General features: G+C 43.0%; 1 protein-coding gene across 2 annotated transcripts; it reads left to right on the forward strand.

The window, feature by feature from the left end:
• Nucleotides 1-940: 940 nt before the first annotated feature.
• On the forward strand, nucleotides 941-19,714 carry SNRNP70 (small nuclear ribonucleoprotein U1 subunit 70). Of its 2 annotated transcripts, none has more exons than XM_069200865.1 (10): nucleotides 941-1,093; nucleotides 2,977-3,132; nucleotides 4,884-4,946; nucleotides 6,122-6,176; nucleotides 6,306-6,370; nucleotides 8,084-8,146; nucleotides 8,257-8,338; nucleotides 14,944-15,045; nucleotides 15,633-15,720; nucleotides 18,558-19,714. In XM_069200865.1, the coding sequence occupies exons 2-10, from the start codon at nucleotides 2,986-2,988 to the stop codon at nucleotides 19,411-19,413; spliced, it is 1,521 nt and encodes a 506-aa protein (XP_069056966.1). In that variant the 5' UTR covers nucleotides 941-1,093; nucleotides 2,977-2,985; the 3' UTR covers nucleotides 19,414-19,714. The 2 variants fall into 2 exon arrangements, with proteins under 2 accessions (XP_069056966.1, XP_069056967.1); XM_069200866.1 differs by having other exon boundaries at nucleotides 956-1,093; nucleotides 2,960-3,132.
• Nucleotides 19,715-20,380: the final 666 nt, after the last annotated feature.

Here is a 20,380-nt window from a genome sequence, read left to right on the forward strand (position 1 = left end):
CATTTCCGTCACTAACTGGAAGGAGGCTGAAAGCACAAAAAATAGTAAAAATGTGGTATGTCCCAGTAAAATGTCAAAATTGTGTTGAAAAATTGGGTTTTCTAATTCAAGTCTGCCTGTTCCTGAAAGCTGGTGATTTTACCACTGCAAACCCTTTGTTGATGCCATTGTCAGGGAAAAAAACACAAGCCTTCTTCTGCAGCCCTTTTTCCCCATTTTTTTGAAAAAAACAAAATTTTCCCTGTATTTTGGCTAATTTCTTGGTCTCCTTCAGGGGAACCCACAAAGTCTAGGTACCTCTAGAGGACGCAAATTTGGCATGGGTAGCTTAAGTGGAGAAAAATGTATGAGGGCCTAAGCGCGAACTGCCCCAAATAGCCAAAAAAAGGCTCGGCACAGGAGGGGAAAAGGCCTGGCAGCGAAGGGGTTAATTGGCCCATATAAGAAATGAATCGTGTCACACAAATAAACTTGGGACAAACAATCTGAAGAACCGAGCTATAAAAATTCGAGTCTACTAAAAAATTATCGAATAGGATAAACTCAAACCAATTATTTGTGTCTTTGGGAAAAACCTGAGAATTTTTATTCTTATCTCACCAAAATCCCCATGATCAAGTAAATTCTGGAGTTTTGCCGATAAATAACAAAAGGTTTAACTTACAGCTATTTATCACAAAATCTCTTATTTTTCACTAAAAAACACACTGACTTGCAGTAGTAGTCTGTCTACGTTTGCATTATAGGGCAGCCCCACTAGGTAATACGCCACTTCCTTCTCGAAGAATCTTTCCAGTGCTGCCTGTGCTTTGGAGAAGGTGTGTCTTCAGACCGACGTTCTTGGGAACTCTTTTCGATTACGCAAGTCCGCCCTTTCCTGCTTGCGAAAGAACATTGCGTGACGCTCGCTGAAATGTAATTTGTCCTTCCGGTGGCGGAAGAATCCTAGTGCGACGTAGGAGGGCGCGCGCGGCCTGAGGCCTGTCCTTTCTTGCTGCGGAAGACCAGGAGCGAGAACAGAATCGGGCTGGAGCGGAGAAGGAGCTCCGCCTGTTAAGGCCCGTAGTGGAGTCGCCGCCGCTGCGGCCTCCAGGTAAGGAGTAAAACCTAGGAACACGCATGCTATCCTAGAGTTGTAGGGCAAAGAGAAGGCCTTAAAGCCCCGATCTCACGTGATAGGACGACTGGGGCCTTGGCGAGCGTGCGGTGTCCCATTGTAGTCGCACGGTCTGTTGTTTACCCGGAGCCAAGCACTAAAAAATGTAAGCTTCGCATAGACCCCTGCAGTTATCGCACATTCGTTTTTTTTTTTTTTTGTTAGTGCTGTACTGCAGCGGGTCCTCTTGTATGTCGTTCAAAAAAAAAAGCCCATACCCTCCAGATTGTCTGGTTGTTTCTCCGGATGTATTGCTATTGTGGGAAACTCTGCTTCCCGTTTGTAGCACAAGGGGGTTCTACGTTGTGGGTGACTGCACCTGTCTGGTTTGAGACTGGCTACCCCTTGCAGGTACCTAATGGTCGTTTACCGTGTGCCTGCTGCTGGTCCTTGGAACGGCTGCTCTTGGGTGAGACGACCCCCCCCCCCTTCCCGCCAGTTCAAACGAGTGCACGTTTTTTTTTTGTCTCACGCGTCTAGCCCAGTGAACCAACGGGGCCTCATGTACGGACTTGTATCTAACATCGACTCTACCATAAGCACATCCGTTATCCGCTGTCTTTGCAAACCTTTTTAATCTCCATCTATATTTGCGTCCTATCTATAAGTGGATGCTAAAAATATTCTTTACAGCACCCAGCTGTGCGTGCTCCTTTGCTGCTGTTGCTAGCATCCTCGCTCCCTTCTGAATACCGTTGCCCTGCATCTTGGCTACTACATTGCTCCTCAAAAGTGGTTGGTTTGGATCGGCTACCGAAAACGATACTTGCTTGGTGCGAGTCGTGTTCTTTATCGTATGGTTGACTGTGATTTGTTTATTACGTGCAGGATTGGCTGTGTCTGGCTGTTGCTATTCTACCCTAGGGAGATGCTTGCCACATTGAGCTGCACTGTTTTGGGGACTGACAATATGAAATAAGGGGCCGTTGGGTTGCTAACAAGCTTGCTTTTGGTATATAATGTGGCAATGATTGTAAAGGAAACCAGTCGCTGAATGTTTTTTTTTTTCTTCCCTAGCCTACTATATATATTTGTTTTTTAAATACGTCCCGCATAAAAAAAAAATAAGGCCCCTCGAAGGACGTTCTTCTACATAACTGACAACTTTGAACACACTTATACATTCAAACGTTGCTTATAAGTTAATATACTTTTAATAAATGCAACCAATTATGCTTTCACGGTGTTATCCTTTATCGGCAATGCGAGAAGGACTTGAGCACATTGTCGCAAGTTCACTCCAGCCAAGGAGTGACTGTAATTGCCCATCGGAAAAAAAAAATCAGATTTGTTCACTTCTGCACTGTTTTCTTAAAATAAAAACGATGCTTTTTGTCTATGTTCTTGATTACTACCTCGCCCCTTCACCGCAAGCCCCATTTCATTTAAATTATCGATCAGTATGCTTTTTTTGGTCTGTTATAACTGTATATAACTTGACCCAACTTGTAAAGTGTGCATCAATGTAGGTCGCGTAATCAAGAAATTAAGTAGTTTCCCGAATGTAAACATTTGTTGAGTAAAAAAAAAAAAAATGCCTCCGCAATCGCCCCAGTATAGACGTACTGATATTTAGTTCTGTCGTTGGTAATACGTTTCTTCAGTGTTGAGTCTGTTTCCGGGTCTTTGGCTTGTAATTTAAATCGTGTCAGCTGGTAGGTTTTATCTGTAGGCATCCTACGTTCTGTTCGCTCTAGTGGCTAGATGCGTCATATTATGCACTCGGCACTGGTTTTTGTATCGCAATTACACGTCCTGTTTAAAAGTTTGTCTCTTTTATGACTGCTTTGTGACATTTAATAGTATTTCTCTTCCAACAGATTTCCACGATGACTCAGTTTCTACCCCCAAATTTGTTGGCCCTTTTTGCGCCGAGGGACCCTGTACCGTACCTGCCTCCGCTGGAGAAGCTGCCACACGAAAAACACCATAACCAGCCTTACTGCGGTATTGCTCCTTACATCAGAGAGTTTGAGGTACGAGTGTTGCAATGATTGTTTTTTGCTCAAAACAAAATCTGCGTACAATGGCAATATGTTACTCGTTTTCTTCTACTAGTCCACAGTACAAAATCACAGAATGACTATCGTTTTGACTCGTTGAATTTTATGAGCACTTTCTTGGGTCGCGAACAGGTTTAAAAAATCGTGTTCTACGATGTTTTTACAACATTTGGTTGCTGGTTTCAACATAATTCTCGCTTTTTTTTTTTTTTTTTTTTATAAACATGCCTTTCCATCAAGTCAGCAAATTGATGCCCGCTAGCTATATCTCTCTTGACCCTGACTTTTTTTTCCTCCCCTTTCATCTATTCTTCTGGTCGGTTGCATCTCTTTCCAGCCTGAGCACTCTTATCCCTTGTTCCAGAGTGCCCAGATGCAGTATTGGAGTGATAATGGACATCTATATGCTCTTGAAAGGGCATAATGCCAAGATACCTGGTGACACTGGCTAATGCTTGATACTCTAGCTCACAGTGCTACCTTAGAATAGACCCAGCAGTATCCACATCAGTTTTGACCCAGCTCCAACAGGAACATAGCCCAAACTGCCACACCAGGTCCTCCCTGAACTGAAACACTAGCAACCCAGTGGTTACTTACTGCAAGCATCCTTCCAATACCTCTTTGTGTTTTTGGTTATGAAAAATATTCTGAGATGGCTTCCTGTGTGTGTGAAAGCAGTCATTACCAGTGCCTTATTGGTTTATAATTTCAAGATAGATGACGTATAAGAAAAATGCCTTTTTGGGGTGATATGTCTTGGTTAATGCCTCTAAAATGCACCCTGCTGAACTGGACTCCGTGTCTATGCTCTGACCCTTAAAATGGTGCACGTTTAATTGTCTGAACCCCAGTTGGCATTGGTACCCGGTGCTGGCTCCTTACTGGAGGTGATCACTTTAAGTGACGTCATTCTGAGTAGCCCAACCTTTTTCAGTAAAAAAAAAAAACTTAAAATTGCCAGTTGTTGAATTGGCCAGTGCTTATTTGGGGCTGAGTGTAAATTCTATCACTCTGGAACCCTCTGAGTGAACTTTTTCGTTCTCTACAAATACATACACATGCCGTTTGTCTTTATGAATTGGTGCCTAAATTTCTTTAGTATCTTGTCAATTTATTCAACCTTTTTGGTCTGTTTTTTAAATGCTTTACCCTTGCTGCTTTTTTGCAAGCCTCGCTCTTCAGGGCCACATATACCCAGAGTTGAGCTGAAAATTTGACAAACAAAACCCTAGGGGTTGCTAAGTGCATTAGACGGGGGTGGATAGCACAGCCACACCCTATAATACATCCCATTTCCTCAGTCATCGCTCACCAACTTGAAGTTGGCGAGCTACACACGAGCGAAAAGTCTGTCACGCAGTGGTTGGCAAAGTTTTGCTGTGCTACGCTTGGAGCGCAGAGTTTCAGAATGTGCAAAACTCTACAGGCGGACCAGATTTTTTTCCATCCGTCCCTAGAAAACTTGCTACAAGTTACAATATTTGGAGAGAAAAAAACGAATGTGCTCACTGATCGGCCCTCAATATAAAAATCCAGAAACAAACAAACCTATTTGGTCTAACTCCCTTTGGAACTGCTAAAACACATTACCGATATTATTTTTCTCCTCCAATAAAAAAATTGTCAAAGCGTCCCTGTATGTTGCTTTAACTTCGTAATAATCTGACATTGTCTAGATGCTACCCATATAAAATTACTTAATGTGCACTATTCATTTACAGGATCCTCGTGATGCCCCCCCACCGACTCGAGCAGAGACCAGGGAGGAGCGCATGGAAAGGAAGGTAAGAGTAACACCTAAGACGAGCATGAGCAAATGGAGCCTATTGCATTGATTAAACATTATGGCATAGGTTTTCTGGTTACCCACACTGCAATCATTCATGGCTTTATTTGAGGGCTAGGAGGCACAGATTAGCTTGATGCCTTTTACTATGGAGCACCTGTAGCTTCATATCCATTTTAAACATTACTTTTCTGGTTTCATTTCTTATTGTGTTTAATGGGTTATCCAGATCCTGCGGGTGCTGCTATGTATACTGCAGCTGCTGTTCTTGTTTTGCCTCTTACTGGTTCAGGGCCATCTGGTTACCCATGGCTTACTGATCTTGGACCTTTGAACTTATTTCAAAATATAGAAAGTTATATTTGAGCAGCATCTACAAATCTTCATATGAGCCCTGTGCTGGTTTTCAAAGACCTATCTAATGTGACTGAGACAAACTTTGTCAATCGCCCAGATACTGATCATGCATTTTGGAGCACTAAATTAGTTCATTTGTTCAGTATTTTCTCCTCTTAAAGAATACCTGTCCCACAGTTTAAATACCACTGCTTTCTACTAAAGCTCTTTTTGGATGATGTAAGAGGTTCTAATCTGCATTCATTCGGTTTTGTTGCTATAGTATTGCCTTTGGGATTGGCATGTGTCCGAACCTTCCCTCACTAACACTGTAATTCAAGTTGTGAGTGGGTTCGAAGGCATACGTTTTATATGGAGCTAGAACGCGACCCCACTAAGTGAACACTGGGGTAGTTTTGACAACTGGTGGTGTCCTGTAAATATAAATAATTGTATTTCTAAGTGCTTGTGTAAAGTAATGCAGCGTGAATATCGGGTGTATATTGCAGTCGAAAACAAAAACTGTTTTGTTCGGGATGTTTTTATAAGCTGCCAACGCCTCAGTACAATTTCGGCCAACATGGCCTAACTTCTGTTTAACCTAAGATACAATGCATTTCTGCTTGGAGAGTTTTTCCATTTACATAGATCATGTGCACTATAGGACAGTTGAGTTTTGAAGCATTATAGCATGCAAAAACTTTAAATGGGTGTACACTACACAGCTCACTGGGAGCCCCGAAGCAAACCACTGTTCTTTGTGACTGAATGGCGAATTGAGATAAAGTTGAATGACCATTGCATCTTGTTTTACTGTTATTTTCTGCTGTCTTATAGAGGCGAGAGAAAATTGAACGACGGCAGCAAGATGTGGAGAATGAACTTAAAATATGTAAGTGTGCTGTGCAGCCTATAAAGTATTAAGTGGGTTACTATGCAATTAGGTCTTGATTGCTCAAGTATTTGGGAGTGTTCTTTCTTGCCTTTCAAAGGATTAACTTGTACTATTTCTTTCTATTAGGGGATCCTCACAATGACCCGAATGCACTGGGAGATGCCTTCCGGACCCTTTTTGTTGCTAGAGTTGTAAGTCTGAGCCGTCCTTAATGAGTTTCATCCTTGAAAAATGTCTGCTAAAGAAATGTTCGTTTAGCGTTTTGACTGCTTTTTCTCATGGGTAACTGCATTATTTCCCTGGTTCAGCAGATGTCATTGACTTTGTTCTTGTGCCACTTCTAGTATAATTTAAGTATATTGCGATGTTGATCCTTGCAACTGAGGTGCATCCGGTTACAGTGAAGTGATGCATAAATTAATGACTGCTCTTTCCTGCAGTCAGCTGCCTAATGCATAACCACAGCGTAGTCAACCCCATTTTTGCTGAATTTTCTTGCTGTTTGTATACTGCATAATGAGGCACTGGACATTTAAAACTTAATTAGTCACTGATTGCCATATCTAATGTTCCCATCCAGCAATAGAATGTAGCTTCAGAACACAACTTTAGACCTATCTTTTCCCATGAACAGCATGGCTATCTGTTGCCTGTCCCGTTAGCGCTGGGGAGCCCTTATGGCTAGCTATGTGCTTTATAAACTTCTTTGACATTGACATGTAGTGTAGAAATATATCCATGGAATGGAAAGTTAAATGTCATCTGTGGGCTGCAGCACTTACGGTCATCCAGTAAAGGTGACCACACACACACACTTTTTTGCCTGATATTGATGATGATTTGACGGAGTGTGTGCTGGGACCCTGCTAACTATGCCCTATCACCATTGTTCTTTCACTAAAGATGTACCATTGTTTCCTCAATTGTCGTCAAACAAGGGTGAGTTACCCCTCCAGCCAGGTCCACCCCTAAGGTGACCAGAACTGAAGTGACCCCCTCCTTGAGAAGTTCTCCATCTTTTTTTGGAGAAGTGGGCACAATGAGGGTGTGGCCACGCTCAGGGACAGTAGCCATTAGCTGCCCCCTGACCCTAACACACCCCTAAATTTAATAGTTAGAGGCGACCCTGAACGCAGATCATCCGATTCCTGATGACCCCAAGAAAGGACTGCTGAGCTGGAAAACCCTGCAGAGAAGGGGAGGAGACACCAACTGACTTAGCCCCAGCCCGTCTCCTGCTTCAAAAAGCTGCAAGAAAAGAAGCAACACGTTCTGCAGGACCAGCAACCCCCCTGAAAAGCCTCCAGGGGACTGCTTGCATCACTGAGGACCAAGAAATTCCTGTGGACAGCAGACCTGTCCAAAAATATCAAGAAACTAACTTTAAAGGGACTCTCACCTCACTTCAGAAGCGCGAGTCCAACTACTTTGCACCAGACGCCCCCGGCCGTGTCCAGAGAAACCCAACTATCCATAGAGGACCCCCCAGGTGACTCTGACGTGTCCACCATGGGCTGACCTCTCTGCACCGGCAGAGGGAATCCCAAGGACCCCCCTGACCGGGATGAAGATATCCAACACCTGGAGAATCACTGCACCTGCAACCTGTTTTCTGTAACATCAGTCTGATCTCTGCCATAGTTACCGGAGGTTAAGCTTAGGTCTATTAAGTTACTTAAACCTTTGCCTAGACATGGCAGGTCAGTGACTTTATTACTTCTGGCAGGCTACCATCCACCACAACTGATAATTCACTTTTCTACAGCCAGTAACTTTACTGTGTACTTCTATAACAACACTTGGAATATAGGACCATGGCACATTAAATCATGTTAAAATCTGTTTATTCAGGTATTTTAATATACCTATATATATATATATATTTTTTTTTTTCTCCTCCCCAGAACTACGATACAACTGAATCAAAGCTGCGGAGAGAGTTTGAGGTTTATGGGCCGATCAAAAGGGTAAGAAAGGCTGTATTTTATAACTAATTTATTTGTAATAGTTCTGTGAAATGTGTAGGCGAATTAATCCTCTTTAAGGCACTTACTGTATTCTCTTCTTCCTCACACAGATCCACATTGTGTTTAATAGACGTTCAGGGAAGCCGCGTGGCTATGCTTTCATAGAGTATGAACATGAAAGAGACATGCACTGTAAGTTGCCTTGCAGAGGCCAGTCTTTTAATTTTATTATGCATGTTTCTCGGTATTTGACACAGTGAATATAGAGTGCAGTTGGTTGGGGTGGGAGGGGTAGTGTTTAAAATATTTCCATATGGTTTTTTTCCCCTTTTTTTAAAAAGTGTATGCAGTTTAAGTTGGATGTACTATCCACAAGTTAGTTATGCTCAAGGTGAAAATTGCACAAAGATATGCCATACAATTGATATCTCACCCCCCCAAAAAATACACACACCTCAACCATCGATTCTCGTTGACAGCAAGGTACCTGAACACCCCACTTTGCTGATGCTGTTTGCAGTGTAACAAAGTGACCTATATCATCTCTATGGGTCCTTGCTGCATAGCATATTAACTGACTGGCCCAGTCTTCCTCTGTGGTCCTCCACTTAAAAGCACTCAATGTAATTCGCCTAGGTCTGCGTGCTCTTGTCTCTACTTCAGTACAAAGACCATTAGTAACTCTTCATACCTACCTGTAGCCCACTGCTCTAGATCTAAGACTGATACCTCTCCACACTGCAGTTAACCTAACTTAAATCCAACATCTTCGGTGAAACCGGTGGGTAGTAAGGATTGCAGACCTGCAGTTCTTTTGCCCTTACACAAAACCAGATACTTCCTAATGTAGCTATTTTCCAGATATTAAGTGACTGAAGCACCACATACCCAAATCAAATGAGTCCAAAAAACACAGTATTATCTCTGTATGCGCCATATACATAGTCTTTACACGGCTCGTTACTACAGACACGTTCTGCATTTGCTTTTTCAAAACTATCCTGTTTCCGTAAGCGGCATTGTTACGATTTTTTTTTATATATTTAATTTCTAATACTTAGTATCTCTAGGCATAAAGTAACGCATGCTGCTTTTAGTGCGAAACAGTATTGTCCAACCTCCAAAATAACGTCTTCAAAGTTCAGAAACGTTGATCTTAAGGCAGTTGGCTCCTACTTAAGGCCACCTTGTCTACTCATCACGTCTGCCTCGCTACACACGTACAATTTGGCTCCCATCTCGTCTAAAACTAATACACGTACTGGTCCTTTTTTGTTTTTGTCCACTGCACACACAATTTATAGTATCTAATGACAACCCTCTTAACCCCATTTTCTGAAAATCTTGAATGACTCCTCAAACTATAGCGCTTATACTCTTTTGGTTTATACTTGAGGTAAGTCTTGACAATGCAAAATTGTAGTATTACCTGTTTTGGGTGGGGGACCCAGATTCCAATATGTGCCCAGTATTGGTGGGGGGGGGGGGCAATGCTAGGGGTGTTGTACTAGTAGCATTTTGTAAACAAAGTTACTAGTGCTCATCTGTTCCAAAGTTTAGAAGCAATTGGCCTCTAAAATGTATCTTCTCTTACGTAGAGCGATCCTTTCTTGGGAGGACTAGCTCGAGTTGGGTCTGTTAATGTCGCTTGTGTTTTTTTTTTTTTTTTTTTTTTTTTGTTGCCCTGTTCCTTAGAGGCCTGTTATTGTAATCCGGGTCCCACACCCGATATTCAGGAGATGGGCAACTGTCCTTTCACAGCACAAGATCTATCTGCCTCTTGTGTACAGTCTAATCTTTTAGTTGTAATCTTTTGGGCGGCGGGAGTCAAGGCAGTAGCTGTTGCATTGGATAATCTGTTGCCCAGCTCACATCTTTGTTTGCATAAATTAGCCTGTTAATCGATTACTCTTGTTTAAGAACTGTACGCAAAGTGCAATATGAACGGGTGTATTAATTGTGTGTTCTTGTTGTCACTGCAGCCACCTTTGTGATGGCAATTGCCACTGCTGGCTTGCAGCTGATGCTAATGCTCCCCTTTACAACATCTCATTGTATGGTTGGTATATGGGTTTGTATGATGGGTAAGACTTTGCAGTGCCAATGCACAATATATCTATACACACCAAACACTTAACAGGGAGTGGTGTAAGGCAGCAGTGCAGGCGAGATCCCACATGTCTTCCCCTAGCACAGTCAGCTGGGCAAGACCTGTTTGCATGGAGGGAGGGGACACATTTGGCACTCAAGGCTCTGTGTGTTGCTCTTTGCACGGGTATGCGCAAGCCTGGGTGCTGATGAGGCTGGTGCATGTAGCATAATTCTGGTGCTATGCTGAACCGTTAAAGGGGGCAGTCTCTGAATTATTTTGTAGTAGTGGGTTTTGGTGTTGAGGCATGGTTAGTTTTATGTAGTGAGCGAATTTTCCAGGTCTTGGTACCCGCAATGCTTGATTTCAAATTGCAGAGCTCAAATGTAATTTACATGCGATCTCGCCATTGCGGACTCAGAGAGCCACACTCCTTGCTCTGCAGTCGACCCCCCCCCCCCCCCCCCCCCCTCTGTACAGGAAATACTTTATATATTTTCTATCTGGCTAGTGGGCTATCCTGTTAAGATTTCCATTTTGAAACCTCTCACTGTTAGTTCCTTCCTTTATGTGCACTTGCCCTCCAAAGAGTCATGCACCACAGACACTACCGATCAACTGAAATTCGTTTCATTGGAAAAAAGCTCCATAGCTCCCTTGGAAGTCTTTGTGGCGACCTGTTTTCCAGGGCTGGCTGTGAACAAACGACTACACTGACCTCGAGTAGGTGCGTTTATGGAGCTGTGGTCTTAAAAACATGTTTCGTCATTGATCTGCTCTCCCATGCAGTTGTGCTTTCCTCGTTGATATGAAAACATAATCTTGGCTCACATCCCATTTGAGCTCTGCAATTTTAAGTTTAGTTACAAGTGGGTGGTGCTTGCGGTCTCTGATATCTCCCTGTTATCAGAGACGCTGAGGGTACGTAGGCAGACTGGGCATTCTCAGTTGCCTCTTCCGTTCGAGCTGCCCCCTGGTAGGTTGCAGTCATGGAAGCCGCCTCAGGATTCTGGTATCTAAGACTGCATACTAGTCTGTTTGCCAGATCCCGTCTCCCCCGTCCCAGAAGTTGGGCTCTGGTAAGGGCTAATTTAGGTTTAGAACTGTGGAGGATAGTGGTATAATCTGATTTGGAGACATACAGTGGGTTTTGTCGAGCATATTAGCTATAGCTTTAGTTTAACTTCCTTTTTATTACTTTATCAGCACATACACTTCTTTTTAATTTAGAAACGTTTGTTAAACATTTCGGCTCAGGTGTTGAGCATAGCCCTTTAGACTACTTTCATGGTAGGGTTCATTTTCACACAACCTTAGGACTTCAGTCGGAATTCAGCACCACATTCAAAATAGCGAAAGTAGAGTAAGGAAGAACGCGTAAACCCCTTCTTGGGGGGGGGGGGGGGGGGGGGGGGCTACATCCCTTTCCTGCACAGCAACGTCATGTGCATTGCTATAGCGCGTCAGCAGCCAGAGACTGTAGAAAAGGCATTCTCTGCAAATTCTGTTTTGAAGTTTGCATTGAAAGACTTCTTTGAACTGCCTTCAGTGGCAAGAGGCCGTAATCTGCTTTGTCTGAGCAAATAACATGGAGTTGGAGGGGTTCAGTTCAATCATTCGTTTTAGAGGGTAAGAGTAGTTAAACTAATCTGGAAAGGTAATCCATAGGACAGATCTGTGCTGTTAGTCATTGTCATGCACAGTATATAGCGTTCAGTGGTGCCATCGAGGAGGGCTCCCATTAACTTTGACAATACATTTTTTTCTGGTTTGTAGAGGTAGGAAGATGAAGATAAGTTGCTCCTTCTGATTAGTGTAGCTTTTAGAAATTGTTCAAGAGGTGAGAAAAAGAAAAAAAAAATTAGGCCCGGTAACAGTAATTTTACGATACTTAGCACCTACTGCACTGTGCCAGGTTCAAAACATATTCAACTCCACCTTACTTCATTTGTAGTAACTTTAGTAGCATAGAAAGGCTAGTTTACATCTTTTTGCAAAAAAACAATTGATGCTGGTTAAAATGGTGAAGGTAAGATAAAGCGGGCTCAGGTAAGCTACCGATATCATCTTCCTGTGTGGGACATCTTGTCACCTTGCCACGACCTTTGAAACGCCACTCAAATGGAGGCTTGTAAGGAGCAGAAGCCAGTCAGCAGTGGTAAATCCATCTTTTATTTCTGAAATTGCACATGGAAAGTAAAGCTGTGCTCGGGGGGGAGGTGGGCGTGGGAAGGATTGAATCATATGCTACATTTGAAACCCCCAACGTGCAATCGGGTTGTTTACTCCCTTTCCCTTCTATCTACTACTTGCAAAGATGCTGTTTTGGAACTCGATTGAATTTGTTGTTCTTCTGGGTGTTGTGATTTTTCTCACTGGATTGTACAAGAGTCCTGTGAACAGACCATCATTTTATTTTAGAGGGCCGATGTTTCCTACTTTGATTTTTCCTCATCTGTTTCCCCTTTATACAGTAATAGTTTTCTTGGTTCTCCATTGGGTCATAGCTTAGTGTCTGTCCCTTGGATATGTTCTTTAGCTCTAAGTGCAGCTACCCTTCCTCTTTCTGCCTTTGTAAGTTAAGACACTTCTACTATTAGACTGTGGTTTATAGCGACCCAAGGTTGTGGGACTTTATGCTCCCTGTGTACACCAGCGTTTTATCCTTGTCACGTGCCGAATGGTGACTTCTGCCTATCCGTATCCATGTTCATCTGTGACTGTAGGTTATAAACCGATCATTTGGAGTGCCTTGAAAATGGGGGAGGGAGGTCCCTCTTTCAATTCCCCGTCTGCTTTCCTACAGGTCTCCTTTTTTGCACATCCTGCTGGTAAGATTGGCAAAGGTGCTCCTAATCATTTGGGGTTATTGTTAATGACCATATCCTTGGGTTTGTCATGGAAAAGGTGAGTGGTAAAGAGGGTGTGGGCGGGGGGGTGGTGGTAGTAGCTCTGTGGGTCAAGGCCTTCAAACCGGAATGACCTTCCTGTTGGTCCGTTGAGGCGGTTTATCCCTTGGAAAGGAAGCTTTCCATTGGCTTTCTTTCCTTGCTGCATCATTCTGATGAGTGACTGCTGGTGAGCATAAGAGCGGCCACTCCTTTCAACCTAGGCTGCTGGTGCAGCCCTTCGAACAGAAGGAACCGCTGGAGTCCGAGGCTTGATCTGAGAGCAGCAGGCTGCCCTGCCAACATTTCCATCAATCAGCTGATATTACAGTGAAAAAAAATAATAATCCGAGCTTTGAAAGCCAGGTATTAAAAAGTATAATCGTGGCAGCTGAGACAGGTAAGGCAAGCAGAACTTCTCGCTCAGCGGCCAAATATAAAACTCCGGCATCCAACGCTCAGAGAAACCTCTCTTGCCAAGATAGCATCCTGAATTCGTTTGGCCATTACATGACATTTTGTAAGTAGTTTTTCAGGTAATTTTTTTTGTTTTGGTGGTGCGCTGTTTCTTTTTTTATTTTCTCCCCCACCCTTCAGTGTTTTCAGTTTGAGGCATCTTTAATGGCTTGCTACTTGTCGGGGGAGGGAGAGCGGGGGGATCTTAGGGATGGTGTCTGTGCGTTGCCTGATGAGAATTGAGTGGGCGCTTTCCTGGGAAAACCTTACAATTGGAACTGCACCCATTGTTAAATTAAACAACAGCTCTGGGTACGTGTTCTGATTGGGTAGTGATTTCATTCCTTGTGCGAAAGACTAACTAGTTATGAAAAAAAAATACTGTGCTGGACGCTGATTGTTTCAGGTTTCTCGTCATTTTAAAGTTTGTATGGAAGTTCAGCTTGACAAAGCCAGTGGGCATTGTTCAGTAATGAAGTATGCAGTGTTCTTCCTTCCCTACCGACTTAGTGCAATTTTTGGGGTTGTACAATTTGTTTCAAAAAAGCATTTTCAATTGACTAACTATTACTTTTCTTGCAGCTGGGATTAATTCCATGTTTTGTGGGTGGGCTAAATGGGAGGGTCTGTTTTTACTGTTCCTCCAAGTCTTTGACTTTGATTAATGCTGGGCAGTCGCCCTTGTGTGTGCAAGTAAGCCAGCCCCGAATTGGCATCCCTGGTTACAAGCAGGGGCTTCTCCAACCGGGAAGGCCTCATTGCTCCCTTTCAGCAATGCCCTTCAATGAGTTTTCTATGGAGTTGACATAGTTGTCTCTTTCACCACAAATTGCACTGTAGGAGGAAGAGATCTTAAATTATGTGTCTAGTTATGTTGACTAAGTAGTGCATCGGCTGTATCAGCCTAGACACTTTTCATAAATTGATTGGAAAGCATTTTTCATGCTAGTGTTTCACTTGAAGTGAGTACACCAGAACGCTTCATCTCATTCGTGTTGTGGTTTATTAATCGCAAAACACGAACATTACCTTCTGTAGCCTGTGCCTAGCGCTGGGTATTTGGCTGTCCTTGTTATGCCATGTCCTTTAACGATTCATCATCACTTTTGAGGAGCCAAGCTGGTGAGTGCTTGTGACTTTTTTAGCTTCCGTCGTCCATCAAACCTCCTCCGAGCCATCGCTCTTGTGTGGTAGGTGTTTTCAGTGGCGATCATAGTGCCTTTGGGACTTGGGATAGCCTTGGGTGACTGGCTCTTGGTGACGCCCTACGCATTTGTTTGTGTGGGGGGGAGAGGGGGAGGGAGAGGTGTGTCTCTGTTCACTGGCTAATTTACTTCCCCATCCTTCTGGATGCAATCTTACAGCGGCATACAAGCATGCGGATGGCAAGAAAATTGATGGAAGGCGAGTGCTGGTTGATGTTGAAAGAGGGCGCACTGTAAAAGGCTGGCGGCCGCGCAGGCTCGGTAAGGATTTACAGATTTAATACTTTATGGAACCACAAGGTTTAATGTGTCCTGTACAGGTGCGATTGTATTTTTTTGGTATAAAAAACTTTTTGGGTTGATATGTTAGGTATTTCTCCGCAGCACGCAGTCTACAATAGTGGTGCCAAACATTCGTATAAAAGGGCTAGGTCTATAACCGACTCAACTGCTACTAGCTGTATAAATTTTAACTTTTAAATTCTGTTGTAAAACTGTCCCATTTAGAAGTTCTTTAAAAAAAAAAAGTAGTAATGGCTCTAGCCTCTGGATACATGCAATAGACTGCGGGCCTATAGCATTTCTGAGGGTGCAATGGCTACTTTGCAGAAGACTGAATGTTTTGGACATTAAAAAAAAAAATCAGTTTAATCAAAGCTTGTATTTGCTAATCCTCATACAACTGGTATCAGATGTTAGTGTCAGGAGGGAGAGAGGGCTATCTTGGATGGCGCCAGGAGGAAGGTCTGACAACTCTTGTCTTATACCCCTTAGCACTGCGCCTCCGGCGGGCTTGGTAAACTATCTTCGTTAGGCATAGTGCTTACTTTTTTGCCTTTGTTTTGTAGGAGGGGGACTAGGTGGGACACGAAGAGGAGGTGCTGATGTTAACATACGGCACTCTGGTCGAGATGACGCTTCTCGATATGATGAAAGGTGAGTCCCATTCGTTAACCCTACAAACTAAATTGTTGCACAGATAGTGTCTAGAAGGTCTTTCTGCCAGCAGTGCACATGAGGAAATCAAACTAAAATTCGTCTCGACTCTGCTTGTGAAAAAACTGGTAAGTATCGAATCTTCAAACAAGATTTTTTTTTCTTTTTTTTTTTGTAAAGGTAGACTAAGTGAGCCTAATGTTGACTACCTAGATCCTGTAGAATCTTATGAGATTTTTCCAGGTTCAACAGTATTTTGAACTGCCAAATGTATCAAGCACGTTCTGTTAGTTTTTCCTTTCAGTGGGCCTAAGTTTGCATGTAATGGGAATGGTAATTTTGTGATAACTGGTAAAGTTATAAAAATTGTCAGTTAGGCAAAGCTGTTATTAGAATACTGTAAACACTACAAAATTGGATCAGACTAGACCTAGAACAGTCTTGCCTAATTGTATTGGGATCCGGTCTAGTTTGTGCAGCCTTGTGCTTAACAGAATCTGCCATTTTATTGTAGGATGCGGCCCTATTGAGTCTGCAAACCAACAGTCATTTTGAACTATGGCAGGTGCATAGTTTTGGTTTTTCTCCTTGGCTTTTCATCATCTAATTGCCAGTATCACACTCCCCTTATTAGTGTAGCAGGTTCTGTCAGGTATGATCAGAGTCCTTGAAGTGCAAGTTGAATTGGAGTCTATTGTTTAGAACCACGTGGTTGTGCAGATGCACAGCTGTAGTTCTCTTAATAGTTTTCTCAACTAAACGACTCAGTTTTACCATTTCACATTAACCAAACAGTTGAGGTACCGTTTTTTTTTTCTCCACACAACCAGTCAGTCGCAGAAAGAGCTTTGCACACATTCGATAAACTCCCGTGTATTTCATTGACATGACTAAAAGTTTTAGGAAATCTAAAACCGCTTTTTGTAGTGTTTTCGATGCTTCACAAAGGAAATCCAATTAAAAATTTTAAAGTTGAATCACGAGCTGGGTTGGCAAGTGTATTCAAACTTTTTAGCTAAAAGACAATTACTTACAGCTCCTAAAGCACACACTACCAGGAAAAAAGGGTCTTCTGTTGCCTTTTTTAGGAAACATTCCAATAGCAGATATGCTACTTGGTCTACGTTACACACATTCACTGAGCACTATTGTGTAGATGTTTTAGCTTGCCAAAAAGCAAATGTTGGCCAGGCAGTGTTCAGGACATCTCTTCAAGCTACTCTAGCTCCTGCTTACTTGGAGGGGACTACTTTACAGTCTGTGCAAAGCATGTGTATCTACACCCACACATGCCATCGAATGGAGAACGTTGCTTACCTAGTAGACATCTTTTCTAGTAGTGCTGTAGATTCACATGCCTGTAGTCGTGGTAAAATTCTTTTACAATTATACACATGTATATACATTGCATGGACAGCCTTCTTTTTTTTTAATATACTATTGTTTTTATAAATATATATATTTACCTCACCCGCCTGCTGGTAAACATTCTAACAAAGGACTCGATGCTTATGCGCACTATCACTGCGAGGAGGAGTTACTTGGTCTTGTTACTCAGATTCTTTGGGGGGGGGGGGGGGTTTAAGAAATGATGGGGGACATCTCCAAATTTTTCACAATTACTCTAATGGCAGTGATTACATATGTTTAGACTTAAGCATTGCAATTGAGTTCTCACAGTTTTAATCAAATATTCCGTTCAGGCACACCTTACCAACGTGTAAATGTATCCACAGTGTGATTATTGGAGGTGAAGGTTATTTTGGAGTCCCTTCCCTTTTCACACACGCTCCCAGCTTGTATATAAATGACGGAATATTTTAGTGCGAAGTGGTTTGCTGCAGATAACAGGGCTTTGTTTTAACTTGATAGAAAATTATCTGCAAAATGCTTCTGTGCAGAGCCTCAGCCTGGCGCCCCCTTGTGCTATTACCCCCGCCCACCAGCATCTGTCAAGCTTCTTCCTGTCTGTCCTCCCATCCTGTTGCTTTTTCTCTCTGCCCAAACTCAATTCTTGTTGACACGCAGGTGCTTTTTCTTTATCCTTCATGCCTGCTGCTTCCTTCTCCCAATTTCATTTTTTTTAAAAGCACATATGCACTATATGCTTTGCCAATAAGTCTTGTAGTTGAAATGTTGGCTTGCCAGTGCTTTTTTTTTTTTTTTTTTTTTTTATTTTTTTTTATCAGTTAAGCCTGAGGCTTAGATAAGTGTTTATGTTCCAGAAAAGAGAAAGCAGGCTAGTGATAGTGTTTGTCTTTCTCGTTTCACATTTGTGGAAAACTTGCGCCAAAATGTTTGCATTTGCTCACTTTAAACACTAGTTGGCCTGAAAACATGCTTTTAATTTGCTGCCTCATACTTGCCACTGCACCTGGGTTTGCAGATTTTACTTAGTACAATAATTTAGCTGCCTTGCAGTTGGCATTTGCTTCTTACAGGTGATATTTGGTCTACCCTGGGGTTTTCACTGATAATAGCTGGATTGCCATGCATAGGCTTTGATAGGTTACTTTTAAGCTAGGCACAGCTAGAAAGCAGGGGCATATTATCTGATGTAGGCGTGCATCAGTAGAGACAAGTCTAGTATCGCAAGAAGCTCAAGCATTGAGGTTGGTCGTAAGATTTGGGACGTAGAGGTATTAAATTGCACAGAGGTCAGGAAGCATGGGCCTACGAAGCCCTGTATAACCCACTTATTCAAACAAAGGTTTCTTTTTGCAGATGATACCCACAAGTGATTGACCAGAGCTGTAACTGCCCATAGGCAGGTCTATTCTGTTTCTGTATAATGCCTTTGTGGAATGTCCTCCTTAATGTGGTCTGTCTTTTATTAGGGATCGAGAAAGAGAACGAGAACGACCAGGTATTGTCGAGCGTAGCCGTGACAGAGACAAAGAACGTGACCGCCGAAGAAGTCGCTCGCGGGAACGGCGGCGAAGGACACGCAGTCGGGAGAAGGAAGAGCCTCGCAAGCGCAGTCGGGAAAAGAGCAGAGATAAGGATAAAGATGTTAAAGATAAGGATAAAGACAGAGACCGAAAGCGCAGGAGTCGCAGCAGAGATCGCAAGCGAGAGAGGGGCGACCGTGATAAGATCATTAAGGAAGAGCGTGTGGATGGCGAGGTACTTGAAGTGGGCGATGCTCAACCTGAAGAGGTGTCCATAATTGAGGCTGGGGTGGATGGCTCAGAATTGAAGCCTCCTTCCGAAGAGAAGTCCAGAGAGCGTGACAGGGAGCGGGATAGGGACAAAGATAGGGAACGAGACCGTGACAGGGACAGGCGACGTAGCCACCGGGAAAGGGAAAGAGACAAGGACAAGGATAAGGATAAAGATAAAGACAAGGAGAAGGACAAAGACAAGGAGAAGGACAAAGACAAGGAGAAGGACAAAGACAAGGACAAGGATAAAGATAAAGAGAGAGACCGGGATCGAGACAGGGATCGTGACCGGAGACGTGACCGAGATAGGGACAGGGAGCACAGAAGGGAGCGAGACAGGGGTGACCGTGTGGTGATAAAGACAGAGAGGGAGGAGGAAGAGGAGGTGGAAGTGCAGGACAACGGGTTGACTATGGAACAGTTGGAAGAGGCGAGCCAGGACATGTTCATGGACCAGGAATCCATGCAGTCTGGAGACGGTTATCTGCTACCAGAGAATGGGTTCCCGATGGAGCCACCAGTTGAGTGATCTCTCTACTTCACTGCTGCCCATTGGACTTACTCTGTTGCAGCTGGACCAATCTATGCTTGCCCAAGCCTTTCCATAGGAACAGTCCTTGCTTACAATTAAATTGTAAAAAGGATTCCTTGTGGATTTCCTAAAGGATTCTCCAATGTTCAAATTGAAGTTCAAATGGATTATGGTATGCATTTTTTTATTTAGGTGGGTATGTTTTATTTCTGTAGCTTATTAAAGTCCATTCTTCACCCTACTGTAAAGTTATATTGTTTCTTAATGTTTTGTGAGAAATAAACACATTTTAATGTTATGCAGCCATTTGGTGCGTCTGAATTGAACCTTCAATTTGTTGCTCGCATATGTGCAGTTGGGTGCTTTATATTAAAAAAAAAAAAAAAAAAAAGGCAGGCAGACCATAAACCCCCAAGCCTCCCTGTTCAGATATGGAAGATGCTCCTTGAGCTATTACAGTTTTTAGTTGCTGCTGTTGGATTAATTGACCTTTGCATGCAGACCCGAAGATTGTTTTAGATCAGTGTGCAAGTAATCCAGTTTTTTCTAAATATGGTGGCACTGTCCTGTAGATAACGTATAGACTTTTAGCATGCCTGTCTCAATGTGATGCTTTTCTGCCGTAAAAATAGAACAAATGTTGATAGTGCATCCAAGTAACAGTTTATGCACTGTTTAGAGTTGTCAACGGACCATAATTATTTTGTAGACCAATATAGAGCCAGTCTTAGTCCTGGGATGGAAATGTCTCCATGTATGGTAAAGGATATGTACCACTTTACTGATTCAACTCCAAATGACTGTTATCCTGACTTTATTTTGGCCCCAGTAGTCAAAGTACTGAGTGCGCAATGTAGGTTTGGGCCTGGAATATACATTAAAACCCAATGTCTGGCTGTTTGGGTCGTTGAGGGGGGCCAAGTGTCCCCTTGGCTGGTTACGCAGCTCAAGTCTCGTTACCCAG

The sequence above is a fragment of the Pleurodeles waltl genome, chromosome 7 (assembly GCF_031143425.1).
Source record: "Pleurodeles waltl isolate 20211129_DDA chromosome 7, aPleWal1.hap1.20221129, whole genome shotgun sequence".
Lineage (NCBI taxonomy): Eukaryota > Metazoa > Chordata > Amphibia > Caudata > Salamandridae > Pleurodeles > Pleurodeles waltl.